At 38.4% G+C, this 24,860-nt stretch overlaps 1 protein-coding gene across 3 annotated transcripts in view; it reads right to left on the bottom strand.

Annotated features, from left to right (window-relative positions):
- Nucleotides 1-13,943, bottom strand: part of NEMF (nuclear export mediator factor) — a 53,574-nt gene extending 39,631 nt beyond the window's left edge. For 2 of the 3 annotated variants that reach the window (XM_047079708.1, XM_047079709.1), the window contains exons 1-7: nt 13,848-13,943; nt 12,953-13,021; nt 12,706-12,808; nt 9,443-9,568; nt 2,621-2,769; nt 1,572-1,639; nt 511-597 (exon numbers count right to left, since the gene is read on the bottom strand). In XM_047079708.1, the coding sequence (XP_046935664.1) occupies nt 511-597; nt 1,572-1,639; nt 2,621-2,769; nt 9,443-9,568; nt 12,706-12,808; nt 12,953-13,021; nt 13,848-13,906 (661 nt within the window). In that variant the 5' untranslated portion in view covers nt 13,907-13,943. The remainder of the gene's footprint in view (nt 1-510; nt 598-1,571; nt 1,640-2,620; nt 2,770-9,442; nt 9,569-12,705; nt 12,809-12,952; nt 13,022-13,847) is intronic. The other variant, XM_047079710.1, reaches the window with a different exon arrangement.
- Between the last annotated feature and the right edge of the window lie 10,917 nt (nt 13,944-24,860).

The raw sequence follows: 24,860 nt of genomic DNA, 5'->3' as shown, positions 1-24,860 counted from the left end.
ACTCCAACTTCCTAGTCAGAAGGTGAATAACTCAAGTACATCAAGTGTTATACCAGATCCTACCTCAAGTATGGTAACCACTTCAATTATTCAGGGGAAGGAGAATATTGTAAAGTTGAAAAGTACTAAGGTAGGTCAAGAGACTGAACTGTGAGTTACCAGGGATAAAGTGCCACATTAGAGCAGGAAGCCAGAAATACCATATGGATAGAACATTCATAGACCTGGGGCGCCTGGGTGGCTCAGTTGGTTAAGCGTCTGACTCAAGTCATGATCTCACAGTTCATGGATCAAGCCCCATGTCCCTCTCTGCCCCTCCCCTGCTCGCATTTCTCTCTCAAAATAAATAAATAAATAAACAAACATAAAAAAATTAATAGATCAAATATTTTACAGTTTTTACAGATTTACTACCTGCTCACTTTTATTACTTTCCCAGAAAGAATTTTCATAGTTTTTTAAAAAAGGAAATACATGAAAATGGGCAAAAATTGTAGCATGCAGGCATACCTTTACTTTCAAATTTTTCATCCACTTTGACATTGCCAGAGAATCCATTTTCTATAAGACAGTGTTCAATGAGAGCTGGTCCATAGGCTATAAAAGCAGAAGATATTATTTTTAGTATTCCCCTATATAATATTCAAAATATAATACGAAATTTACATCCCAATATAAATATCTACTCAGAAGTCAATGAAAATAACAATTTACTTATTTTGCTTTTTATGATTTTATTTTTTTACTTTACTTATTTTGAAATGTAATTAGAAATGATAATTCAAGTACTTACAAAAATTTGAGACTATAACTGCAGAAGTCAGTGCATAAATTTTATAAGAATTTAATGGAATTGAGCCACATATAAAGGATTTCAAATCAGGAATGAAAGACTGCTTTAGTATCCAAAAACTGGTTAATACAATACCCCATATTAATAAATTAATTTTAAAAATCCAAACTTAACAATTTTATGTATGCTATACTAACAGTTGGAAAGCTGTAAAGGTAACTTATTAATGCATTCTAATTTCAGAAGAGAGGACAAGTGACTCCCTAATGCCCAGTAACTGAGGATACCTGCCTGCCCAAGTCCTCTCCAGACTCATCAGTATAGGGATGAGTAATGATTTTTCAAGTATAAGTTTATTGGATTATCTTTATCCTGATTGAAAGTACCTGACAGATTCTGGGGTACCCTGAGACACACCAATTAAAAACAAAAACAAAAACTCAAGTGGTTATTAAATCAAAGATTCACAATGAAAAGAAAAAAAACACAATTTCTCAGAATAGTACACTAGCACTAAAATGCTAGATAACATACTATCAGTTTATTTAGCTGTATTGCTTTTAAATAAAAGCTAACACATAAAGGTCAAACTTCATGTGGTATAACAAATTCCTCTTTCCTTAAAAATAAATTCTTATTTATTCAAAAGATAATTTTAAGCTCCCTTCTACATTATCAAGTTGTTGTAATACTCTCTTGAGTTATAAAAGATTTAAATATATTCCTGAAAACTACATTTTCTTGCAAACATTTCATTGCTCTATTTAGGCTTACTCACGAAGTAATGGATTAAGAACTCTCTTCAGTAGTTCACCTTTAGGTGCACTGGCTATTATTTCAGTCAGTCTGTGAAAACAAAATTGACACGCCCCTCATTATCTTTTATTTAATAAAACTTACAGCAATATTCATATTTACAATACTTTCATTTCCATCAAATTGCCTAATCATCACAATACTCTAACATACAAGAAGAATTAGTTCACTTTGTAGGTAAGAAAATGGGTCATAAAAGTAATTTACCCAAGGGTAGTAGGTTCCTGAGCAGCAGACTAGGACCTGAAACCAAGTCTTCTAAGAAAAACCAATACTTTTCAACTTAGTCATATTGTTTATTGAAAATGTGCCCATATGTGTTAAGAAAGAGATGTTCCCATATAACAGGTAAATGTTTGTAGAGCTTCGTGATAGATCTTAACACCTGGAATGGCTTTACCTGATTATGCATTTAGTAAGAGCTCTTAAGGATGCTGTTTGGCCACTCTGATCCCCAGATCAGCAGCACAAACATCACCTGAGAACTTGTAAGAACTGAAAATTCCTGGGCTCTACACCAGATCCACTGAATCAGAAACTGGAAGCAGGGGCAGGATATGTTTTATCAAGCCCTCCAGGTGAATGTGACGCATGCTAAACTTTGAGAACCTCTGCTATAGCTATTAGCAAAACCTTCCAGCCAGAAGAGTACCTAAAATCAGCACCTTATCCTACGGTACTCCCTTTTCTTAGCTAAACCATTTCCATTTGTACTCTGTGCAAGATAGCCATCTGTCTTCCCACAGAATAGCTAGTAAGTTCCCTCACTTTACCAAGAAATCATCAACACCTGAAGTAACACCAGACTTAGATTAAAAAGACACACAGCTGCTACTTGCAAATGAGGTTTAATTGCTTACATGCACATTTAAATAGTTCAAGCAGTCCAAATTTAGTTATTTTATGCAAATGAACAAAATATTTTATGTGACAGTTCTTTAATATTCTGACATATGATCTATTTTACCTTTTAATACAACATGAAATGAGTTTAGAAACAAAACATGTTACCTTTCCAAAGTAAGCAAAGGTTCAGCAGCTCTAGCATGATCAACTGGGTAGCGTTCACGAACAGCAAATTTAACATCATCTGACTCATCAGTTCGAAATCTTAGTATATTCAAAATTAGGTACTCATAATCTGTAAGAACAATGTTTCCCTGTAATAAAATAAAATATAATTTATTGCTTTTCCCAATCATTCTTGAAACTTCTTAAAAAGTGAGAAAGAAAATGGGGTCTCTTAAAAACCTGAATCAAAGCTACAATGAAGTTACAAACAAAAAGCACTTGAGTCACATCTAAACAGTGCTCCTTGCACTTGTCCATCATAGACTGAAATAAGATAAACAAATAAAAGACCCCAAGTTTGAAACATAATGAAGGAATACAAAGCAACTTTAAACTCACTGTCTGATTGTTCTACTGAAGTCACTAATGGAAGTACAACAGTTATCACCTACTTTTCACAACTTTGCTTTACACCGCCTTGCTTTTACAAAAGACCTACATTAATACCGGTCTTCACTGACCGAAAGAACTCTGAAATTAATTTTCACTTTTATGAAAATAAGGCAAGAAACAAAAAAAAAGCACTCAGTTTGTTTGGCAGTGACCTGTTATAGAGTCAGCAGGCAACTCAAGCAGTGAGTCAAACCCCATTCCCTGGGAACTTAACTCAGCATTTCAGCATCAAGCCATCATAGCTTTGAACTGTGAGCATCTGTGCTTTACCTCTACTTATTTTGTGCATCTATAGTAAGATATGTCCTTACAGTATCAGAAAACCCTAAGAGAAGGTATTTTCTGGGGATGTTCAAAAGTTTTTCTATATAAGTTGGTGACAACTGCTTCTTTGCTTTATGCCATTTCAGCTTACAAAAGTTTCCATATGAACGCTCTACTTTCGGAGAGCAGGAGAAACCTGTAGTCAGTTAACACCTTGATGATCACCAGCTAAACTTACTGTTGTCCTTGCAGGAGGTAGGTCTACAAATACCGTGGCTTATTAAAAACAATTCAGAACAGACAGATATTTCAGAAACCAAATAAAGAGATATTTATACTTTCATCTGCAATTTGTCTTTGGATACCAATAGTTATGTGGCAAAATCAATACAGATAGTTACACTTTATACCCACGTGGTTCCACACTTGTAATGTAGCCTAATGTAAGAACTCCATAAAACCAAAAGCTATATGCTTAAAGATATTCACTGCAGTTTATTTCCAATAGAAAAAAATGGAAACAGCCTAAATGTAAAAATTGAGGAAATTGCTGAATTATGATAAATCAACCTAACAAACTATTTAAAAGCTGTTAACTTATGAAGACTGTTTTGAAAAAGTAGGAAAATGGTTATAATCTTAAGTAAAAAATAGCAAGACACAGAAAAAAATCTGTATCCTAGGAAGTGGAAAGCAAATATATGGAAAAATGAAAGTATCTATTAAAAAGTTAAGATTAGGGGTGTCTGGGTGACTCAGTCAGTTAAGCGTCTGACTCTTGGTTCCAGCTCAGGTCATGATCTCACTGGTCTGCAAGTTCGAGCTCCACCTTGGACTCTGTGCTAAGCATGGAGCCTACCTGGGATTCTCTCTTTCTCTCTCTCTCTCTCTCCTCCCCCACCCCATCCCTCTCCCTGACTTTCAGTCTCTCTCTCAGAAAAGAAAAGAAAAAGTTAACTGAAAAAGCAAAGTTTGGGTGAGGGCTTGGAAAGAAGTCCACATAGTGTCTGACTGAAGAAGATGTAATTTAACGTGACTTGCAAAACAGACCCAGCCATAGAGCCTGGCACAGAGAAGGTGCTCAATAAATGTTTGTTGAATCAAAGCGTGCAGTTATCAAGAATATCTGGCAGATTCCAGCAAGGCAGTTACTTTCCTGAAAGCATTTTTTGCCTTAAACCAGGGTTTCCCAAAACTATTCTGTAAGATGGTTCCCCCCACCTCCATAAAAAAAGAACTCTGAGCAAATAAAGTTGGCAATTCTGTGTAACATATCCTTCTCTAGGGGATATACACATCACATTATTGCATTAAAGGCACTGATAAGTCCTAGAGTTAAAAAAAAAAAATTTTTCCCCCTTTATTCTCAAAGGCTCTCAAATTTTAATGGCTATGGGACCTATTTTTCTAGGTACACCTATTATCTAGGGAAGGTAGTATCTAAGAAACATACTTTGGGAAATACTGTGCTTGACTCTGATGTACTCAATAAACTACTTTCTGACCTTAACTTACTTTCTCCAGCATCTTTCTTATTGGAATTTTATTGCAAATTTATAAACTGACTTTGTTAAATGAATTTGAGCAGCAATCACCTCTTTAACCAAGGTCTAATCAACTCTAGATAAACCATACATCAAAATTCCAGACATGAAGCCTAGGAGATCAAACCCTGGTATAAAGAGAGGGAAGAGCAATCTTCAAGATCTACTGTAAGAGTCAACCAACCTACCTCTCTTAAGTATCACAATAACTGCTGAAAATTCCCAAGCACATACTTTCATGTATAAAATCCTTAATCTGTATTTCCGACTCATCAATAACTGGACCTCTGAAACCTAGGCAGTATGCATACTAATAGCTCAAACCCCCAAAAATAGAAAGGCCCTAAATGCAATGGGGTATCCTGGATTGGATTCCAGAACACAAAAAGGGTATGTACTACAAAAACTGGTGACATCTAAGAAAAAGTCTGCAGTTTAACTAACAGTAATGCGTCAGTGTTAACTTCTTAGTTTTAACACATGTACTGTGATTATGTAAGAGGTTAACATTAAGAAAAATGAAGGATATACAAGAACTTTTCATATTATCTTCACAACTTTTCTATAAATCCTAAATTATTACAAAATGAAAAGGTTGTTTAGATTTTTTTAATTAAAAACAATTTTTTTAAGTTTATTTATTTCTTCTGAGAGAGGGAGGGAGCATGAGCAGGGGAGGGGCAGAGAGAGAGAGAGAGAGAGAGAGAGAGAGAGAGAGAGAGAGAGAGAGAATCCCAAGCAGCCTCCACACTGCCAGTGCAGAGCCAGACGCAGGGCGTGAACTCATGAAACCGTCAGATCATGACCTGTGAGCCGAAACCAAGAGTCCTATGCTTAACCAACTGAGCCACCCAGGTGCCCCTAGATTTTTTTTAATAATAGCAAAGATTACACAAAATCATTATATGCAAAGAATTTTTACATATCGTTAAGGTCTAAGTTTAAATTGAAAAAGGAAAAAAAAAAAATGGAAAGGTCCATGCCTGGTACATAAGTTTAAATTTAGAATGTAAGCATACTGACCGAAACCTAAGCATGCCTTCAGTTACATTCTAGAGATTTTTTCCCCCCACAGATGAAAAAAAAAAAAAAAAGGTATTTGGGTTTTTTGTTTGTTTGTTTGTTTTGACAGTGGTGGGAAGAGGGGAAGGAGATCATAAATAAGACACCATACATAACAGTGGTTACCTTGGAATGAGGAAATGGTTTGGGCTAGGAAGGGTAAGACTTTCTATTTTAATTTTATGTACTTCTCTATATACTGAGAATGTATTCATGAACTACTTGTATAAACATATCTAATTTAAATGGTAGTCTAGATAATTCCAACCAATGTCCTACTGAGAAACAGAAAAACAGGACAAAATACACAAAGCTTGTATTTTGAGAAATCAAAAATGCAAGCAAGACAGTAAACCTTCACAGGACCAAAACCTAGGAGAAGAAAACTCAGAAAGATGAGTCACACATAGGGGGCTACTTTTCCCCTAGGATCGTTTGTCTAACAGTTAAGAAACAACTGATAGGCTGAGAAGCTGAGCATAAATTTTGATAGACTCACGGGACAACTAAGGGGAATAAAAACTGGAGTTCAGAGCCCAAGTGAAAGGTGACTGGGGCAGTGGCAGATATCCTGATAAGTCCTGAGAAATCCAGTTCTGAATAGTGACTCCTAAAGGCTGCTTCTTAAGGGAAGGTGTGAACCAGAAATATACCAGATTTTCCAGGCCCAACTTCTAATCAATTCAATTCTTGATTGGAGTAAGGTAATCTGGAATTAGCTGTACCCTTAGCCACTTGTCAAAAGCAATTATCTTCTCTAGATAAAGACAAGTCATTCTGGATCTCAGACTACAACTACTGTTTTTTCTACTCAGTTCCTGGCACAAAATGAAATAACCAGGCATGTGAGGAGACAAGACAGTGTAATTAAAATAAAAAAAAAAACAACAGACAATAAAAATAGCAATTCCAAGTGATTCTTGTCTGGTAGCAATAAAATTAGTGAATTGGAAGACAGATCAAAGAAAATCGGGCTGAATTTCCCAAAACTGATGAAAAACATCAACTCGGATTCTAGAAACCCTATGAACCCCCAAAAGATAATTACAAATAAGAACTCAACTAGGCACAGCACAGCAAAAAAACTGAAAACCAAAGACAAAGAGAAAAAATTTTAAAGCATCCAGATAAAAAGGCCAGATTACCTTCAAAGGAGCTGACAGATTTCAGTAGAAATAACAGTTGCCAGAAGACAATAAACTATTATTGTAACTGTCAAAATTTATTTAACTAATGAATAATAAAACCACTAGATGGTAAAACTGGTTGTAAGAGAAATGAAATAAATGAACTATTTACAATGAGAATAACTGTGTAAGATTGTCAATTCAAGGCAGTAAGACTGTAACCACTGAGGATATCTTTTCTCTGGACAGATACAATTTGAATCTCTACTGGATCAAATAACTTTCATTGCTATCAGGCAAGAATCATTTGCATTGCTATCAGTTTTCTACAAGTTAAAGTCTACACTTAAAGAACTGTAAAAAAACAAAACAAAACAAAAAACCCTAATCAATAGTAAATAGCAAATTCAAGATACACAACTCTAGAAGAAAAACTAACCCCCATAAGTGCCTGCTAGACAACACCCAGCAGGATACTAAAATGACAGTTTGGTCCTTTCTGTCTCTTTTCAAATTTTAGATACTTTTTTACAGTCCTTTCTCATCATAACATCTAAAATTATTTTGATGACAAATATACATAAACACAAGCTACTCTCATTGCATCTTGGCCTGATTTACATAGGTCCAGCAAGAAATGTTAAGTAACATAAATATATCTCCTCAGATATAGTCAGCAAATCTAGAGTCACAAGGTATGAAGCAATTACTAAAGCCATAATAATCACTGCTGCCTGGAGAATTCATAAGAAATCTGGGATTTTATTTTCAAAAGTTTTCTATTATCCCAGAGACTTAAAAATTAGTATTTGAAACCAAACAAAAATCACTACTGATTGTGTCAGTGGTAGACCTATAAATACAGGTAAGTTCCTCTTTAAAGTTATTCAGATCTACAGTTATTCAAATCTATTCAAATTCTTTACCACCAATAGGCTAGGATCATATACGCCACAGAATAGGTAAAATATCAGTTTCTCAGGATGTTTTGTGGACACTGCTTCTACATATAAAATATAACCTTTGTCATACCTAGTTAAGTGAGACTTATTCACAAATATGACACCCTAAGTTTGACCTAGTTTGCACAATTTGCCTTATTATATCTTGGTAAAAAGAATTACAAATTCTTATTGAACCTATGTAAACATACACATTGCCATTAGCTGTAAAAAAAAAAAAAAAAAAAAAACTCAGTAAAAAATCTCATTTGTTCCTAAATTCTAAAGGATCAATGAGAGCAAATCACCATTTAATTACATATCACTCCAATTTGCAGAAGTACAGACTACTAAGGATGAAGAGAAAGGTAAAGGGCTCTATCATACATCACCATAAAATACTCATCATAACGCCAAAAATATTCTAGAAAATAACTAACCACAATTAGATTCTCTCCAGTTTATTCAGTCCTGTGTAATTTATTCTGATCACCCTAGAACACAGGTTAGCATTCTATTTTCATGGAAGCACTTGCTTCTAGATTAAAATGAGTCTTATAAGTCCTACCTTGGCCCTCTGATATATTTTGGTATTTGTCTACACACTGTGGGCTCATACAACATGAGTCTATAAGAGCAGAGGCCAGCAAACTTTTTTACAAAGCAAACTCTGTAAAAGGCAAGACAGTAAACATTTTAGCATTTGTGGCCACATATGGTCTCAGTTGCATATTCTTTTTTGTTTTTTAAGAGCCCTTTTTAAAATATAACCATTCTTAAGCTCACAAGCTTTATAAAAAGGGGCCACAGGCTGTAGTTTACCAACTCCCATTTAAGAGTATCTGGTATGTCCTTCTACCAAGGTTCTGAACCTGACTTCTTTGTTGAAGACCCAATTTATAATGACAAAATTATAGGGACAGAACAGATTGGTAGTTGTCAGGAGGGAGGGATGGTAGGAGGAAGAGGAGTGGGTGGGTATGACCATAAAGGGGTATCACCAGGAAGATCTCTGTGGTAATGGAAAAATTCTGTATCTTGATTGCAGTAGTGATTACATGAATCTACAAAGGTGGTAAAATGAACAGAACTAGATGCATACATTGTACCAGCATCAATTTCCTGACTTTGATATTGTACTATAATAATGTAAAGTGTAACAACTAAGGGAAACGGACATCTCTATCTCTGCAACTTCCTGTGAATCCACAATCATTTGAAAACAATAAAGTTTTTAGAAAAATTTTTTAAAGAGGGTATCACACAAATTTCAATTGACCACTCACTACCTGAGACCACACACAAAAATCAATTCCAGATGGGCTACAGCTGCTGTTCCCTGCCCATATTTTACAGTATAATAGTATTACACAGATAATTAACAATACAACAATGAATTATCCTTCATCTCACCACCCAAATTTAACTTACCCTATCATAGAGCTCAATGATTAAGTGATAAGCAGCTTCATCACTTCCAAATTGAAAATCTACAATTCTATCCACACCAAGTTGTTTTGCACTGACTAATCGCCGACTCTTCAAATGTTTTCGGCACTAGTGGGAAACAGAAGAAAAGGGCATTCATATAGTAGAAGTGAATTCCTAACCATTTGGTATTGGCTTGTAAATAAGCTTCCTCTTTTCATATCCATCAAGAATAACATTTAAAAAATAGTAAACAAAAGCCTGCAGATGATAATCAAAGGAAAAACACTTTGTCAGGACTCTGACTGCTAACTCTGAAACAGTATTTTGTACTTTGCCCTATAGAGAAATGTACTCTGTTGTTTATATCACTGCTAAATCTCTTTTTCTTACCCTGATGACCTCACTCAAAGCCATAACCTTTTTTCATAAAGCCTCTTTCCAGTCTCATCTTTTAAGGATCCCAAATTTCCTTTGCGTTCAATATTAATTAGTGGTTTCCACCAAACTTCCATTTCAAATACAAATTCTGAACCATGAGCTTATTGGTATTCTGTAAGTTAGTCTTCAATGTACATCCAATTACCTTCTGTTCCCACAAATGTATTAATATAGCCCAGACAGAATCTTTCTGGTACTGTCTCCAAAGCTTTTGACCAACTTAGCTCAAATCCAAATATAATAACTCTTATTCCTTATCAAATCCCATTCTTCCTATCCCTAGTCATGATGTTCTTTTCTAATTAGCAATTAAAATACAATTAACGTTTTAAACCCAAATATAAATTACTTGGTCAACACCTATTGCTTTAGATTATATGTACCATCCTTTAGTACAAATATTTAAGTATAACATGAACCAGAAACAAGACTACTCTGCAGTGCCTAAAAATTCTTAACCACTGTTTCTAATTCTTTAATTTGGAAGGTTGCTTACTCAAGACCAGTAAGAAAGAATGCTTTCTTTTTTTTTTTTTTTTAATTTTTTTTTTCAACGTTTATTTATTTTTGGGACAGACAGAGACAGAGCATGAACGGGGGAGGGGCAGAGAGAGAGGGAGACACAGAATCGGAAACAGGCTCCAGGCTCCGAGCCATCAGCCCAGAGCCTGACGCGGGGCTCGAACTCACGGACCGCGAGATCGTGACCTGGCTGAAGTCGGACGCTTAACCGACTGCGCCACCCAGGCGCCCCAAGAAAGAATGCTTTCAAGACTCAAATTCAAGATAAATTTTACAGAGAAGCTAATATAAATTCACCTTTAAAAATATATACAATCATTTTTAGAACCAATGTCAACTCTTTCATAACCAAGAAGACTTCTTCCCCAGACCTAATAGTTCAAATTGACGAAAATTCTCATTTTATGTACTTATACATTCAGGCAGATATAATAAGCCTTTTCAAACTTCTAACAATCTCTCCCTCCTATATTCAATAGTTCTAAGAGTGGTCTATAATGGTTTTGATTTAAACAGTGACCTACATATAGGGCTATTTTTTAAACTCCCAGGGGAAAATCACAATCCTCCCAGAGGCCCCTACTAGTATTTTTATTCAAGAAAAACAAAGTTAAAATGGAGATAAAAGGCATCCTTGAAAGGAACAGAAATCCACACCATGGAATGGAAAAAAGGGAAGATTACTTATCATGAGTATAGATGGGCATACAGTACATACATAATGTTTGTTTTATTTATTTCCCTATTAGCAGCTTGGTGAAAACAACAGTGGGACAAGGCTATCACTGGCATCCCCAAATGTGAGAATGAAGAACAATCACTGTGATTTGCCACAACTGAGCATGACTGTGCCATACAAAGGTAGCAGCTCTTTATTTTAAATTATTTATCATGTGCTTAACACTGCATCTGCTCCATTGGAGGGTATCTCTCTATATATATTTAGATTAACATGTACACCTAACTCATAAAATTCTTTTTTTTTTTTTTTTTTTTTTTTTTTAAGAGTGTTTGGCCTCCTATTGGTATAGCCTGATTTGGGGATTTTTACACAATCCCAGTATCATGTATCTTATCATCTGTAAAGCTAAAATAACCGTTCTTCATATCCACTGACATATTAAACAGCTCAAAATATACGTTATTAATTTATTTTGAAAAATGCTATACAAATACCAAGTGTCACCATTATTATGGACAATTCCCAAAAGAACCATTTGGGGTTACTATAAATTAAACTTTTTAAGAGTTTGATAATTTTGTGACAGGCCTTGTGATTTGGGAAACACTTACCTAACTTGTAATCCAAAACAGATTCTAAGTTGCTGGGGATAAGATTCTTCTCTGTAAAGCCTCTAATGAAATAACACAATGCCAAAACAAATAAATTTCTGAAGGAAAGTGAGGAGGAGAGGAAGAAGGAAATTAATACATATGGAGCCCTAATATGTGTCAGGCATTGTGTTAGGTGCTTTACATGTTACTTCAAATAATCCTCACCAATAACCCCATGAGGGAGTTATTATCCGCATTCTACATTTAAAGAAACTAAGTTTCAAGAGGTTAAGTTACTTTTCTGGGTTATAAAATTATTTAGCGGCAAAATCATTAATTCAAAGTTAGGTATATTTGATTCTAATGTCTTTCTTCTGTACCACATAAACTTTCAGTATCTTTGTTATGCCAATAAACGGACAGGTAATACGTCCACAAATGCAGACTCTCTGTTTTAATAGAAAAAAACAAAAAAAGACAAAAGCAAAGAGAGAAGTGAAAAGTAAAAAGATATGACTGGTAACATACTAATGTCATTGAGTATTTCAATAAAATACAGATTGGCAGCTCAAAAGTGAGCTGCAGAAAACTAGGAAAAGGTTAAGGGGGGGGGCATATCACAGAAAACCAAGAATACTAGAAGACAGGATATGAATTCAGAAATTTGGGAATCATAAAAGGTAAGAAACTAATGAAAATGATGCTTTAGAAAAATTAACTCTGGTCTAACAAAGAACTGTTCTGATAGCAAGAAGTATACTGTAATTCAAAGGACTTTATGGGAACGTTATACAAGTTTAAACTAGAATAATGACTGTGGGAACTGAAAGATCTAGAGCATACTGGGGTGCGAAGGGTAACAGGGAGAAGTCAATAAATGTCTACTTTATTCATCCCAGTATCTATCAACTATTTTATCTATATTTTATTCACAATAGTGAAGGAAAACCAAACATTTTAAAACTTAAATTGTTAGTGACCAATCTCAGGGCCTTAAAATTTAGCTTCAAGTATAACTTAAAGTTTACCTTCATGGCAAAACTAGATGGCATCATATTCTTAGGCCACTCAAATTCTGTTGTGTGAATTCGTATGCCAGATTCAAGTAAAAGTGTAGCTTTAAAGTCTGGTCTGTGGAAGAAAAAAGTTAAATTTTTCTTTAAGGCATTTGTCAACGCTAACTCAATAAAACAGACTAAAAGTGCAGGTTAAAAAAAAATCAGTAATCTCATATTTAATTACCAAAGATCAAACAAGCCTGTAAAATGCTCTTACTTTTGAAGACGAATAAGATAGGTCTTATTATCCACATCATAAACATTGTTTACTCTCATTCCTAGTAAGCTGCAAGAGAAAGGAAACAGGTAACAACATTTGAAATACAAAACTTCACTCAAATTAAAGCCGCAGGAGGAAGCAGGGCCTTCAAAGAGGGGATCTTCAACTCAAAGGATATGGAGTCAACCAGGGAGCAGAGTGAAGGCCACCAGGCATTGAGCCCAAAAGAAGTGTAACTTCTTAAGAACAAAAGTTAAGACAAAAAGAGCAGTCCTAAGAACACCATGCAATGCCCTGCGTCCTTGAAATGACCCGGTATTTGTAAGGAAATATCTAACCCCCTTTATTACAAAAGAAAAAAAAGGTAACAAAACTCTCTAAAAAAAATGACAAAGCTCACACAGCTGCATAACAGAAACCAGATCAGAATGTTACTTTCAGCTAAAACGCCAATATTTGGTCTCCTAGGAATGAGGAGGAGTGTCAAAGAAACAAGGCCTCCGGTCTGGAAACCCCTGAGGCAAAAGACTGCTGGGCACCCCGGCGTCTACTTGGTGTCTCGTGTCTTAATAAACGTTCGCTGCCAGACCGGGGCAACTCAGGCCAACAAGGCGAGAGCTCGGCGAGGGCCCCGCCAAAGCCTGACACAAGATCCGGCGAGACAAGCAGCCCGGGAGTGCGGGGTGTGGGGCATGCGGACGCTGGGGTCCCCAGATATCCCGAGGGCCGCGGGAAAGATGTCACGCGCTCGCCCACCCAGGCCTAGCCAGGTCCGCAGAGGAGCACTGGGGGATTAAGTGGAAACATCAGGCTGGTCTTTTTTTCCACCACGGGGCACCGGCCTCTGCCTTCTGCATTCCCCGCAAGAGCCTAGTCACCTATCGGTCAATACCTGGCATTCAGCTCCGCGAGTACCGCGCGGAGGTCAATGGTGCTGAAGCGAGTCTTCATGGCGAGGTCTGAGGGTCGCTACCGCAGTTTTCTCCACTGACTACCTGACTCAACGCCGCTACTCTTATGCGCAGGCGCACTTGGCCGAAATCTACGGCCGCGCAGAAGACCCAATATTCCTTGAAGCGAAAGTGTTTGCGTCGCTTTTCTGAAGAATTGGAATATCAAGTCGCCGTCAACTAGCTTTTCGTTATACCAAAACAATTAGACATAGATCCGAACTAGTGTCTTGAAACTGCATTCCTTCCTGGAAAGCTGACGGACTAGTCCGGTCACCTTTCCCTCTTGTGTTTCAGGACTCAAGCTGACCTCCCTAGCGACCTCTGCTGGTCATAACAATTTATGATGAGAAAACTGGGAGGATTTCCCCCAAATGGGCGGTAGGGTTCGGTATGCAAGAGCAATGAGCCCTTTCCATTCGGTTAACTGGACGAGTAGAATTTTGAAATATAACGAAACGAACTACCCTACAATTACCCTCAACAATAAAGGCGAAGAAACGTTCAAAAAAGAGTTCCTATTTTGATGGACGCTCTCTGAAGAGCGTTTTGCGATGTCTTGTGGGATTCTCGTCTAACCTCGGTCTTGGCATCCCCTTGCCTCAGCATAGTACCTGGTATACAATAGGAACTCCGTAAACGCTTGGCAACCTGAATATTCAGGTGTTTTGCTACATAATGTTTTGAAATGAGATACAAAATAATAGAAGATTGCCCCACCATGGGGGACTCGTGGGGTAGTAGGAAAACTGCCGGGCAAGAATGCAAGTATGCCACTTCTCGTTGTGTTACGATAGATACAAGGAAAGAACGCAAAAGAGACAGGGTCTCGCTATGTTGCCCAGGCTGGAGTGCAGTGGCTATTCACAGGCGCAATCCCACTACTGATCAGCACGGGAGTTTTGACCTGCTCCGTTTCCGACCTGGGCCGGTTCACCCCTCCTTAGGCAACCTGGTGGTCCCCCGCTACCGGGAGGTCACCATATTGATGCCGAACTTAGTGCGGGCACCCGATCGGCATAGCGCACTACAGCCCAGAACTCCTGGGCTCAAGCGATCCTCCTGCCTCAGCCTCCCGAGTAGCTGGGACTACAGGCGCGCGCCACCGCGTCCGGCAAGGATCCTGAGCCTAGGGAGGATTCTCCAGCCTGCCGGCTGCAAGTCGTCACAATTTCCAACAGCAGAAGGCGACTGTAAATTCGAAGGGCGCCGATGCCGTTTCAGAAAAAACCGGGAATTGTAGATGCTAAGGGGTGCTGCCATAAGACATACGGCACAGGGCATTACTGCATCGTAGGGCACAGTAAACCATGCTGAAGAACTCAAAATGTGAAATAAACCATTTGGAGAGTTTAGGAAAGAGTGGGAGCCAAGTTTGTGCTCCAAACTGCAAAAATGAGAGGTCCGGCTAGACATAAACAATACTAAAGTTATTATGTTGGCTCTGAAGGCATCCCTAAAAGATCGCCTAGATATCTTGCATAAAAACATACGAGTAAAACTCCACAGTGAAAGGGACGACACTCAGGTGTTTCTTTAAAAACAAAAACTGAAGTACTCAGCAAAACTCCCTCCTTAGGGCACTAGACCGATAAGATAGGAGCAGGAACACTAAGTAATACAGGGAACGCCTGCCTATCAACTAATTCATTCATTTCTTCTGCTTTGTCTGTCAAGGAAAGTGGGCATCAGAAAGAGCATGCAAGAAAATACTTAAGGGAGAGAAGTAGATCAAGATAAGAGTAAAAATGACCAGAGAACTGCATCAATTACTATTGAATTCTATCATTCTAGTTTTTGAATTTCTTTGAGAAAATTCTGAACCAGGGATACTTGAGGACTTGTTGGGGGGGAAAAGAGGAAACAGGATGTGGGTAAATCATCTGATTTTCAAAGAGTAGATAAAAGTGACTATTTGAAACCACAAACAGGTGCTATTAACATTTGGCCCAACCAAAAATTTAGAGAAAATTATTAATGGGTGACTTATGAGCACCTAGAATCATGATTCTCGAACTTTAGTGTGCATTCAGTAATTACTGTGGAGATAATTAAAGTTAATTCCTGGGCACCACACCCAGAGTTATTCATTAACTTTGGCTCAAGGTATCTGCATTTTTCACTGCCAAGATGAAAGGGGCCTCTGGCCCATACTTGAACGTTCATTGATCTCTAGAAGATGAAGTGGTGATCACTAGGAACCAATGTAGTTTCACTTAAAATAAGATTTTTTTTTAATTTTTTTTCAACGTTTATTTATTTATTTTTGGGACAGAGAGAGACAGAGCATGAACGGGCGAGGGGCAGAGAGAGAGGGAGACACAGAATCGGAAACAGGCTCCAGGCTCTGAGCCATCAGCCCAGAGCCCGACGCGGGGCTCGAACTCACGGACCGCGAGATCGTGACCTGGCTGAAGTCAGACGCTTAACCGACTGCGCCACCCAAGCGCCCCTAAAACAAGATATTTAATCTTACTTTCTACTCAATTCATGGAAATATTCTATACGTAGTCTTTGAGATTTTTTTAAATTTGAGGTAAATTCACTAACATAAAATTCACCATTTTAATTCATCATTTTAAAGTGCACAATTCAGTAGTTCTGAAAATATTTACAATGTTGTGCAACCATCTCTGCTATCTAGTTCCATAAAATTAGGGTGCATTTGTCACTTAAGACCTACCCACCCACTTTGGAAGTTTCCAGTGGACACTTTTCACCACAACAGTGAGAAATAAATTTGTGAGGGGAGCCTCAGCATCCTTGAAGAGCTCCGCGATCACATTTCTCTGTAGGCCAGAACCTACTGTGGGGAACTGTTGCTACTAGCTTGGGAATCCTAAATGCAATGGGAATAACTGGATGGTGAATTGTCAGGGTCCAAATGGCAGCATTCCATCACCAAAGGCAAACTGGGTATAATTACCATAGTGGGCAGCAAAGTCAAAACAGCAATCAGATTTGTCTGACTGGAGACCTGTTATGCTGGCTGTTTGATCATGGTGTTCCTAGCAGAAAAATATATGGGAAGCCTACTAAATTCTCACTTGATCCATATAAGAGTTCTAGCTCAAGTGAACCAAAATCTAGCCTGAATCATAAAAAGTCATAGCCCTTCAATCAATTTCCAGACTTGATCAAGTTTACAGGCCCAGCGCCCCTTGAAAGAAAGGGAGTCCAGGTCCCCTTAAGGAAGGACCCTAGTAAACTTCCAAAATTTTATACTGTTAATCTCTCTCTTAGTCTTCCCCAAGGGGACCTATGAATGTTTAACAGGGTAACTATGCTTTGGGATAAAAAGAAATGGTCAGTAAATCATAAAACTGAGTGTTTTTATTTTATTTTTGAGAGAGTATGAGTGGGGAGGTAAAGAGATGGGGGGGACTGGGGCGGGGGGGGGGACAGAGTATTCAAAGCAGGTTCTGCGCTGACAGCAGTGAGCCAGGTGAGGGACTCAAACTCATGAACAGTGAGATCATGAGCTGAGCGGAAGTCGGATTCAACCAACTGAGCCACCCAGGCACCCCTGAATCATAATTTTTAAAAAAAAATCCCTTTTGGGGATTGCTGGACACTGACTCTGACCTGACCCTAATTCTGAGACACCCAAAATGTCACCTTGGTCCACCAATCAAAGTAGGGGCTTATGGAGGTCAGGTGATAAATCAAATTTTAGCTCAGGTCTGCCTCACAGTGGCCCCAGTGGATCTCCAAATCTACCTTGTGGTTATTCCCCAATACTAGAATGTATGATTGGAATAGACATACTCAGCAACTGTCAGAATACCTACACAGCTTCTCTGGCCTGTGGAGTGAGGGCTATTATGGTGGGAAAGCTCAAGTGGAAACCACTAAAACTGCTTCTACCTAGGGAAATAATAAACCAAACACAATACCACATTCCTGGAAGGGTTGCAAAGATTAGTGCCACCATCAAGGACTTGAAAGATGCAGTGGTGGTGATTCCCCACATTCCACTGAACTCACCCATTTGGTCTTTGCAGAAGACCAATGGATCTTGGAGAATGACAGTGGATTACTATAAACTCAACCAGATAATGACTTCAACTGGAGTTGCTACACCATAGTCTCATTGCTTGAGCAAATCAACACATCCCCTAGTACCTGGTAGGCAGCTATTGATCTGGCAACGTCTTTTTTTCCACCTTTGTTAATAAAGACCACCTAGAGCAATTTGCTTTCACCTGGGAAGGCAGCAATCACTCTTCTACTTTAGCGGTATCAACTCTCCAGCCCTATATCATAATTTAGGTTCACAGGGTTTTGATCTCCTTTCCCTTCCACAAGATAACACACTGGTTCGTTACACTGATGACATTATGCTGGTTGAACTAGTATGTTGCACATGGTACAACAAAAAAAGAGGTACAATGCCCAGTGGGCCTTTTGAATTTTGGAGACAACATATCCCTCATTTGCGTATGCTACTCAGGTCCATTTACCGAGGGACCCAAAAACCTGCTGGTTTTGAGGTACAATAATGATTCCATTGAACTGGGAGTTTAGACAGCTGCCTTTTCCACTTTGGGCTCCTCGTACCTCTGGATCAATGGCAAAGAAGGAGTTATGGTGCTTACTGGGGTGATTGATTGTTCCTGACTACCAAGGGGAAATCTGCTACTCCACAGTGGAGGTAAGGAAGAGTATGTCAGCAATACAGTAGAAATTTATTATGGGGGCACCTAGGTAGCTCAGGTGGTTAAGCATCTCTTTTATTTAAAAAAAATTTTTTATGTTTCATTTATTTTTGAGAGCAAGAGAGACAGAGCATGAGCAGGGAGGGGCAGAGAGAGAGAGAGAATCCAAAGCAGGCCCCAGGCGCCAGGCTCCAAGCTGTCAGCACAGCCCGATGAAAGCCCGACACGGGGCTAAAACTCATAGACTGCAAGATCATGACCTGAGTTGACGTGGACACTTAACTTACTGAGTCACCTGGGTGTCCCTAAGCATCTGGCTCTTGATCTTGACTCAGGTCATAATCCACAGTTTGTGAGATCGAACCCCTTTTTGGGCTCTGCGCTGACAGAGTGGAACTTGCTTGGGATTCTCTCTCTCCCTCTCTCTCTGCCTCTCCCCTCAAAATAAATAAATAAACTTAAAAATAAGTATGGTTTAGGAAGACATAAATGAATATCTAGTTGACAAGTGGTGCACTTGTGATAGTTAATTTTATGTGTTAGCTTGGCTGGGCCACCATGCCTAGGTATTTGGTCAAACATTTATATTGTTTGTTGTAGTTGTTGTTTGTTTGTATAGTAAACCAAACACTTCAGTTTTTTTTTTTTACTGAACTAATTTTTTTCCACTTTTTATTGTGTTTAAATATACTCTAAAGAAAATTTACCATCTAAACTATTTTTAAAATACATTTTTTAAATGTCTTTATTTATTTTTGAGAGACAGAGTGTGAGGGGGGAGGGGCAGAGAGAGAAGGAGACACAGAATCTGAAGCAGGCTCCAGGCTCTGAGCTGTCAACCAGAGCCTGACATAGGGCTCAAACCCAAAAGCTGTGAGATCATAGCTTAACCTACTGAGCCACCCAGGTGCCCCAAATATATAATGTTGTAAACCATCACCACTGTTCATCTTCATAGCTCTCTTTGTCTTGTAAATCTGAAACTCTATACCCATTAAACAACAACTCCCAATTTCCACTGCTCCCAGCCCCTAGAAACCTGCAAGCTAACAGCTCTACAACTTTGACTACTTTAAATACCTCATATAACTGAAATCATACATTTGTCTTTCTGTGATGGGCTTATTTCACTTAGCATAATGTTCTCAAGGTTCATCCATGCTGTAGCATGCTAGAATTTCCCTCCTTTAAAAACATTTTTTTAATGTTTATTTTTTTATTTTTTAATTTTTTTTTAAAGAGAGTCAAGTTTGGAAACTTTTTTTAATGTTTATTTATTTTTGAGAGAGAGAAAGAGCACAAGCAGGGCAGGGGCAGAGAGAGAGCGAGACACAGAATTCAAAGCAGGTTCCAGGCTCTGAACTGTCAGCCCAGAATGCAACGTGGGGCTCGAACTCACGGACTGTGAGATCATGACCTGAGCCGAGGTCGGACGCTCAACCGACTGAGCCACCCATGCGCCCCAATGTTTATTATTTTTAAGAGAGAGAGAGAGAGAGAGAGAGACATCTCTTGCACGCGCATGAATGGAGGAGGGGCAGAGAGAGAGGGAGACACAGAATCTGAAGCAGGCTCCACGCTCTGAGCTGCCAGCACAAAGCCCGATGTGGGCTCGAACTCATGAAATGCCAGATCATGACCTGAGCTGAAGTAGGACGCTCAACTGATTGAACCACCCAGGCGCCCCTACAATTTCCTTCCGTTTTATGGATGAATAATATTCCATTGCATGTATATACCACATTTTGCTTATCTGTTCATCTATCAGTGGACACTTGAGTTGCTACAACATGTTAGCTATTGTGAATAATGTTGCTATGAACATGGGTGTGCAAATATCTCTTCAAGACCTGTTTTAAATCTTTTTCAGTACATACCCAGAAGTAGAATTGCTGGATCATATGGTAGTTCTATTTTTAATTTTTTGAAGAACCATCGTACTGTTTTCCACAATGGCAATACCGTCTCACATTTCCACCAACAGTGCACAAGTATTCCAATTTCTCTACATTCTTACTAATGCTTCTTATTTTCTGTGTTTTTTTTCAAATTTTTTATATTTGCCATTCTAATATTTATGTATTTGCCATTCTAATGGGTGTGAAGTGATATCTTGTAATATTAATTTCTATTTCCCCAGTGATCAATGATGTTGAGCAGCTTTTCATATGCTTATTGGCCATCTGAATATCTTCTTTGGATAAATGTCTATTCAAGTCCTTTAAAGCAGAAATTTCTTTTGTATTTAAAAATTTTTTTAGGGGCGCCTGGGTGGTGCAGTCGGTTAAGCGTCCGACTTCAGCCAGGTCACGATCTCGCGGTCCGTGAGTTCGAGCCCCGCGTCAGGCTCTGGGCTGATGGCTCAGAGCCTGGAGACTATTTCCGATTCTGTGTCTCCCTCTCTCTCTGCCCCTCCCCCGTTCATGCTCTGTCTCTCTCTGTCCCAAAAATAAATAAAAAACCTTGAAAAAAAAAATTAAAAAAAAAATTTTTTTTAACTAAAAAAATTTTTTTTAATTAAAGCTCATTTAATTTAATTTAATTTATTTTTTTAATTTACATCCAAGTTAGTTAGCATATAGTGCAACAATGATTTCAGGAGTAGATGCCTTAATGCTCCTGACCCATTTAGCCCATCCCCCCTCCCACAACCCCTCCAGTAAGCTAATTTAATTTAATTTAATTTAATTTAATTTAATTTTTTTTTTAAATTTACATCCAAGTTAGTTAGCATATAGTGCAACAATGATTTCAGGAGTGATTCCTTAATGCCCCTGACCCATTTAGCCCATCCTCCCTCCCATAACCCCTCCAAGTAACCAACCTTCTGTTTGTTCTCCATATTTAAGAGTCTCTTATGTTTTGTCCCTCTCCCTGTTTTTATGTTATTTTTGCTCCTCTTCCCTTATGCTTATCTGTTTTGTCTCTTAAAGTCCTCATATGAATGAAGTCATATGATATGTGTCTTTCTCTGACCAATTTCACTTAGCATAATACCCTCTAGTTCTATCCAAGAAATTTCTTTAAAAAAAACACAAAGTTTATTTATTTATTTTGAGAGAGCACAAACATGCACAAGTGGGGGAGGTGCAGAGAGAGAGAAAGAGAGAGAGAATCCCAAGAAGGCTCTACCTGCCAGCATATAGCCTGACATGGGGCTCAAACTCAGAACCGTGAGTTCATGACCTAAGCCAAAATCAAGAGTCAGACATTTAACCAACTAAGCCACCCAGGCACGCCTTGAAGCAGAAATTTCTAATTTTCCCCATATATGCAGTTGCTTTTGAATGTCATAGTCTTTGTCATCTGGCTCCCCAAAGGGGGAAAAGAAAAAGGAAAAAAATAAGAGACGAGAAAAAGGGTGCTGACCCTTGCAATCCCCTGGAAGTTAGCAGGGACTTCCAACAATGGTGCGAGATGCAACAACAATGGCCACCTACCTCTTTTCCTGCACCTCTGTGACCAGAAACTGCAATGGTCAGTCAGAGCATAGATGCTCAATATTTGGAAAACTGGGTCCTTTTGTGCATTCTGGCTGCCAAACGCTATGCAAGCTGCTCCAGGAATATGTATACATCTGCCTGCTGTGGAGCTAGGCGCTGAAATTGACAAAAGTTAACCACAGTTTACCATCCAAGACTTTTTCTGGAAGTTGCAGCCACTCAGTTCTGAAATAGGTACCCTAGACAGACTCTGCCAGTTGTTGTCTGCTATCCTTCAGTTGTTGTCTAGGTGGAGAGACAGATTCCTGGTGCTTCCTACTCTACTATTTTCCCAGAATCCTCTCTTTTGAACTAATTTTGGTAAGTCTTTATTTATTCCTTGTTGTTTGTGGCCACTGAAGTTCTGTTCCATTAGAATAATGTGCCACTAATGGTTTGACAGAGATTTCCTTAAATGTTTGAACCAACCAACCAAACAGACAAACAAAAGAATTCTCTCTGATTTTGCAGAATGGACTATGTTGGGGTACTTCAACATTTAGCATGTCAGTTTATAACTCTGCCTTAGCCTTCATTTCCTTCTTGTTCTGAGCCTGAAGTCCAGCCCAAAGTGAGAGCTTAGTGAGAGGTCTCTTCTGAGCATGCATTCTGCCTTGGGCATGTATTTGACCTTCTGGATTCCCTGGAATATACCAGAGTTGTCAGTCTATATTCCTCCAAGTGCCTCCTTCTTCAGCTTCTTTCTTCTTAGCCTTTTTGATCTATTTTTTGCCCTATTAACTCTTGCCATGGCTGGCAGGAGCTAATACATTTGCCTTTAAATGCTTTCAACAAATATTGCTTGTGAAGCCTTTCTGGCCCTGGAAAAGCCCCTATGTAGTTAAAACAAAGGAAAACTTTCGAAGTGATCCTTTAGGGAGCCACCAGGCAGGTCAAAATGGACAACAATTTTTTGATAATTATATCTGTAATACTTCATCTGCTGTCAGCACTTTGCACCAAGAATGTGAACCCCCAAAAAAGTAAAGAACAAGAAAAGCATTGTTTTGGAGAGACAGTGGTATTTTTAAATCAATGACATGTGTACTCTAAAGATAACAGAGTTACAAACATTAATATGACTATTTATATGCTCTTGAGATGGATGAGGCCCTTCAAAGTAAACACCCAAAGTATAAACCATAAAGGTTAAGACTAATAGAATAGTTGTGAATACATACAACTTTTAAGTTAGTGTATATCAAAAATATTACACCATTAACACAAACTCTTTTTTTAAAAAAAAATGTGGTCAACATCATGATATACTGAACTTCTTTCATGGATATTGTAGGAAATTGTAGTAAAGTATAACCAAGTATCAGGAGGGTGGCTGAAATAGACATTCTCTAATGGTGTTTTTGTACATGTTTTGTACAAATGTACAAGTGTATTTGTAACTGAAAACCATGCCTTAACCCAGGACAGAGTTTTTCGTATTGGCGATTTCAGGCATGCAAGCAGGCTAATGAATTAAATATACTCAGCAGAGCATAACAAGAATGCTAAAACTCACCTTACATGGATCATTTTTAAAAAATGGTCTCCTCCTCACCCTCAATGAGACAGAAGCTCTACAAGGACAATAATTTGTCTATACTGTTTCTGCTTATCTAGTATAAATATATGATCTGGTAAATATTCGGCACTTACTTAAACAATTTTTTGAATGGGTAGATGGCTAGATGAATGGATGGATGAGTTCTAAATTCTTATAGTTTAAAGAAATACAAACCATGAGAAAAGGTATCAACCCTAAAAACTGGTTCAACATGAAAAGTTCTTAAAGAAAAAAAAAAGCACAAGTATATTACAGAAGACAGTTACTGTAATGAGTTCTTCCTGACCTCATAGAGGTTTTTTTCAGGTACAGACTAACCTTGACCCCTCTCATGTATTTTCATGTGTTTTCTATTGCTACCGTAGCAAAGTACCACAAATTCAGTGGGTTAAGCAACACACATTTATCATACAGTTCTGAAGGTCAGAAGTCCGGGATGGGTCAGCAGGGCTGCATTCTTTCTGGAGGCTCTAGGAGAGAATTGGTTTCCTTGCTTTTTCCAGCTTCCAGAAGCTGTCCACAGTCTTTGGTTGGTGGCTTTGCAGGACTCCAATCTCTACTTCCAGGCTGTATTTATCTTCTTCTCTGACTCTGATCGTCTTGCCTCCCTTCTTCATAAGGATTCTTATAATTACACTGGGCCCCCTGGGATATTCCAGGATAATCTCCCCATCTCAAGATCCTTAATTTACTCATACCTTTTACCATGTAAAGTAATATATCATAGGTTCCAATACGAGGATGTAGACATCGGGGGGGGGGGGGGAGAGGTCATTCAATATTCTGCCTACCACACTTCAGTTACAGAAAGCTGAGAAGTTCTCCTAGAGGTTGTGGAAAAGACTGAAGGGGAATAGAAACTCCAAAGCCAGCAGAGGTGGCAACTCAAATGCAGTCCTTATAGTCACAGTTAAGTCATTCTGGGCTAAATTTAGGGATCCATTGGGGGGGTAGGGGGGATACGGGGGTGAGGGAGGTAAAAAAATGTTCAAAGTATTTTTCTCCTATTTTCTGGGTGGAGTGGGGTAAAGATTTAAAAAGTAAAAATGCATTTCTGTATATTTCCATTTAGTGACAGTGCATTGATTTGGAGGTGACTTTTAAAGTCTTCAAATGTCCTGAAGAATTGGAGTAGGACTTAGTCCATGAAGTTGTAGAGGGTAGACCCAGAAGCACCAGAAGAAGATATTTGTTCAAGGAGGGCCTTTTCTAACAGTTATTTTTGTTAAAAAAAAAAAAAAAGAATCACCTCAA

This window comes from Lynx rufus, unplaced genomic scaffold, assembly GCF_022079265.1.
Source record: "Lynx rufus isolate CCGP_SWC_20201006 ecotype Redwood Valley unplaced genomic scaffold, mLynRuf1.p SCAF_17, whole genome shotgun sequence".
NCBI lineage: Eukaryota > Metazoa > Chordata > Mammalia > Carnivora > Felidae > Lynx > Lynx rufus.
The sequence above is the reverse complement of the archived record's forward strand: the minus strand, read 5'-3'. Positions and strand labels throughout refer to the sequence as shown.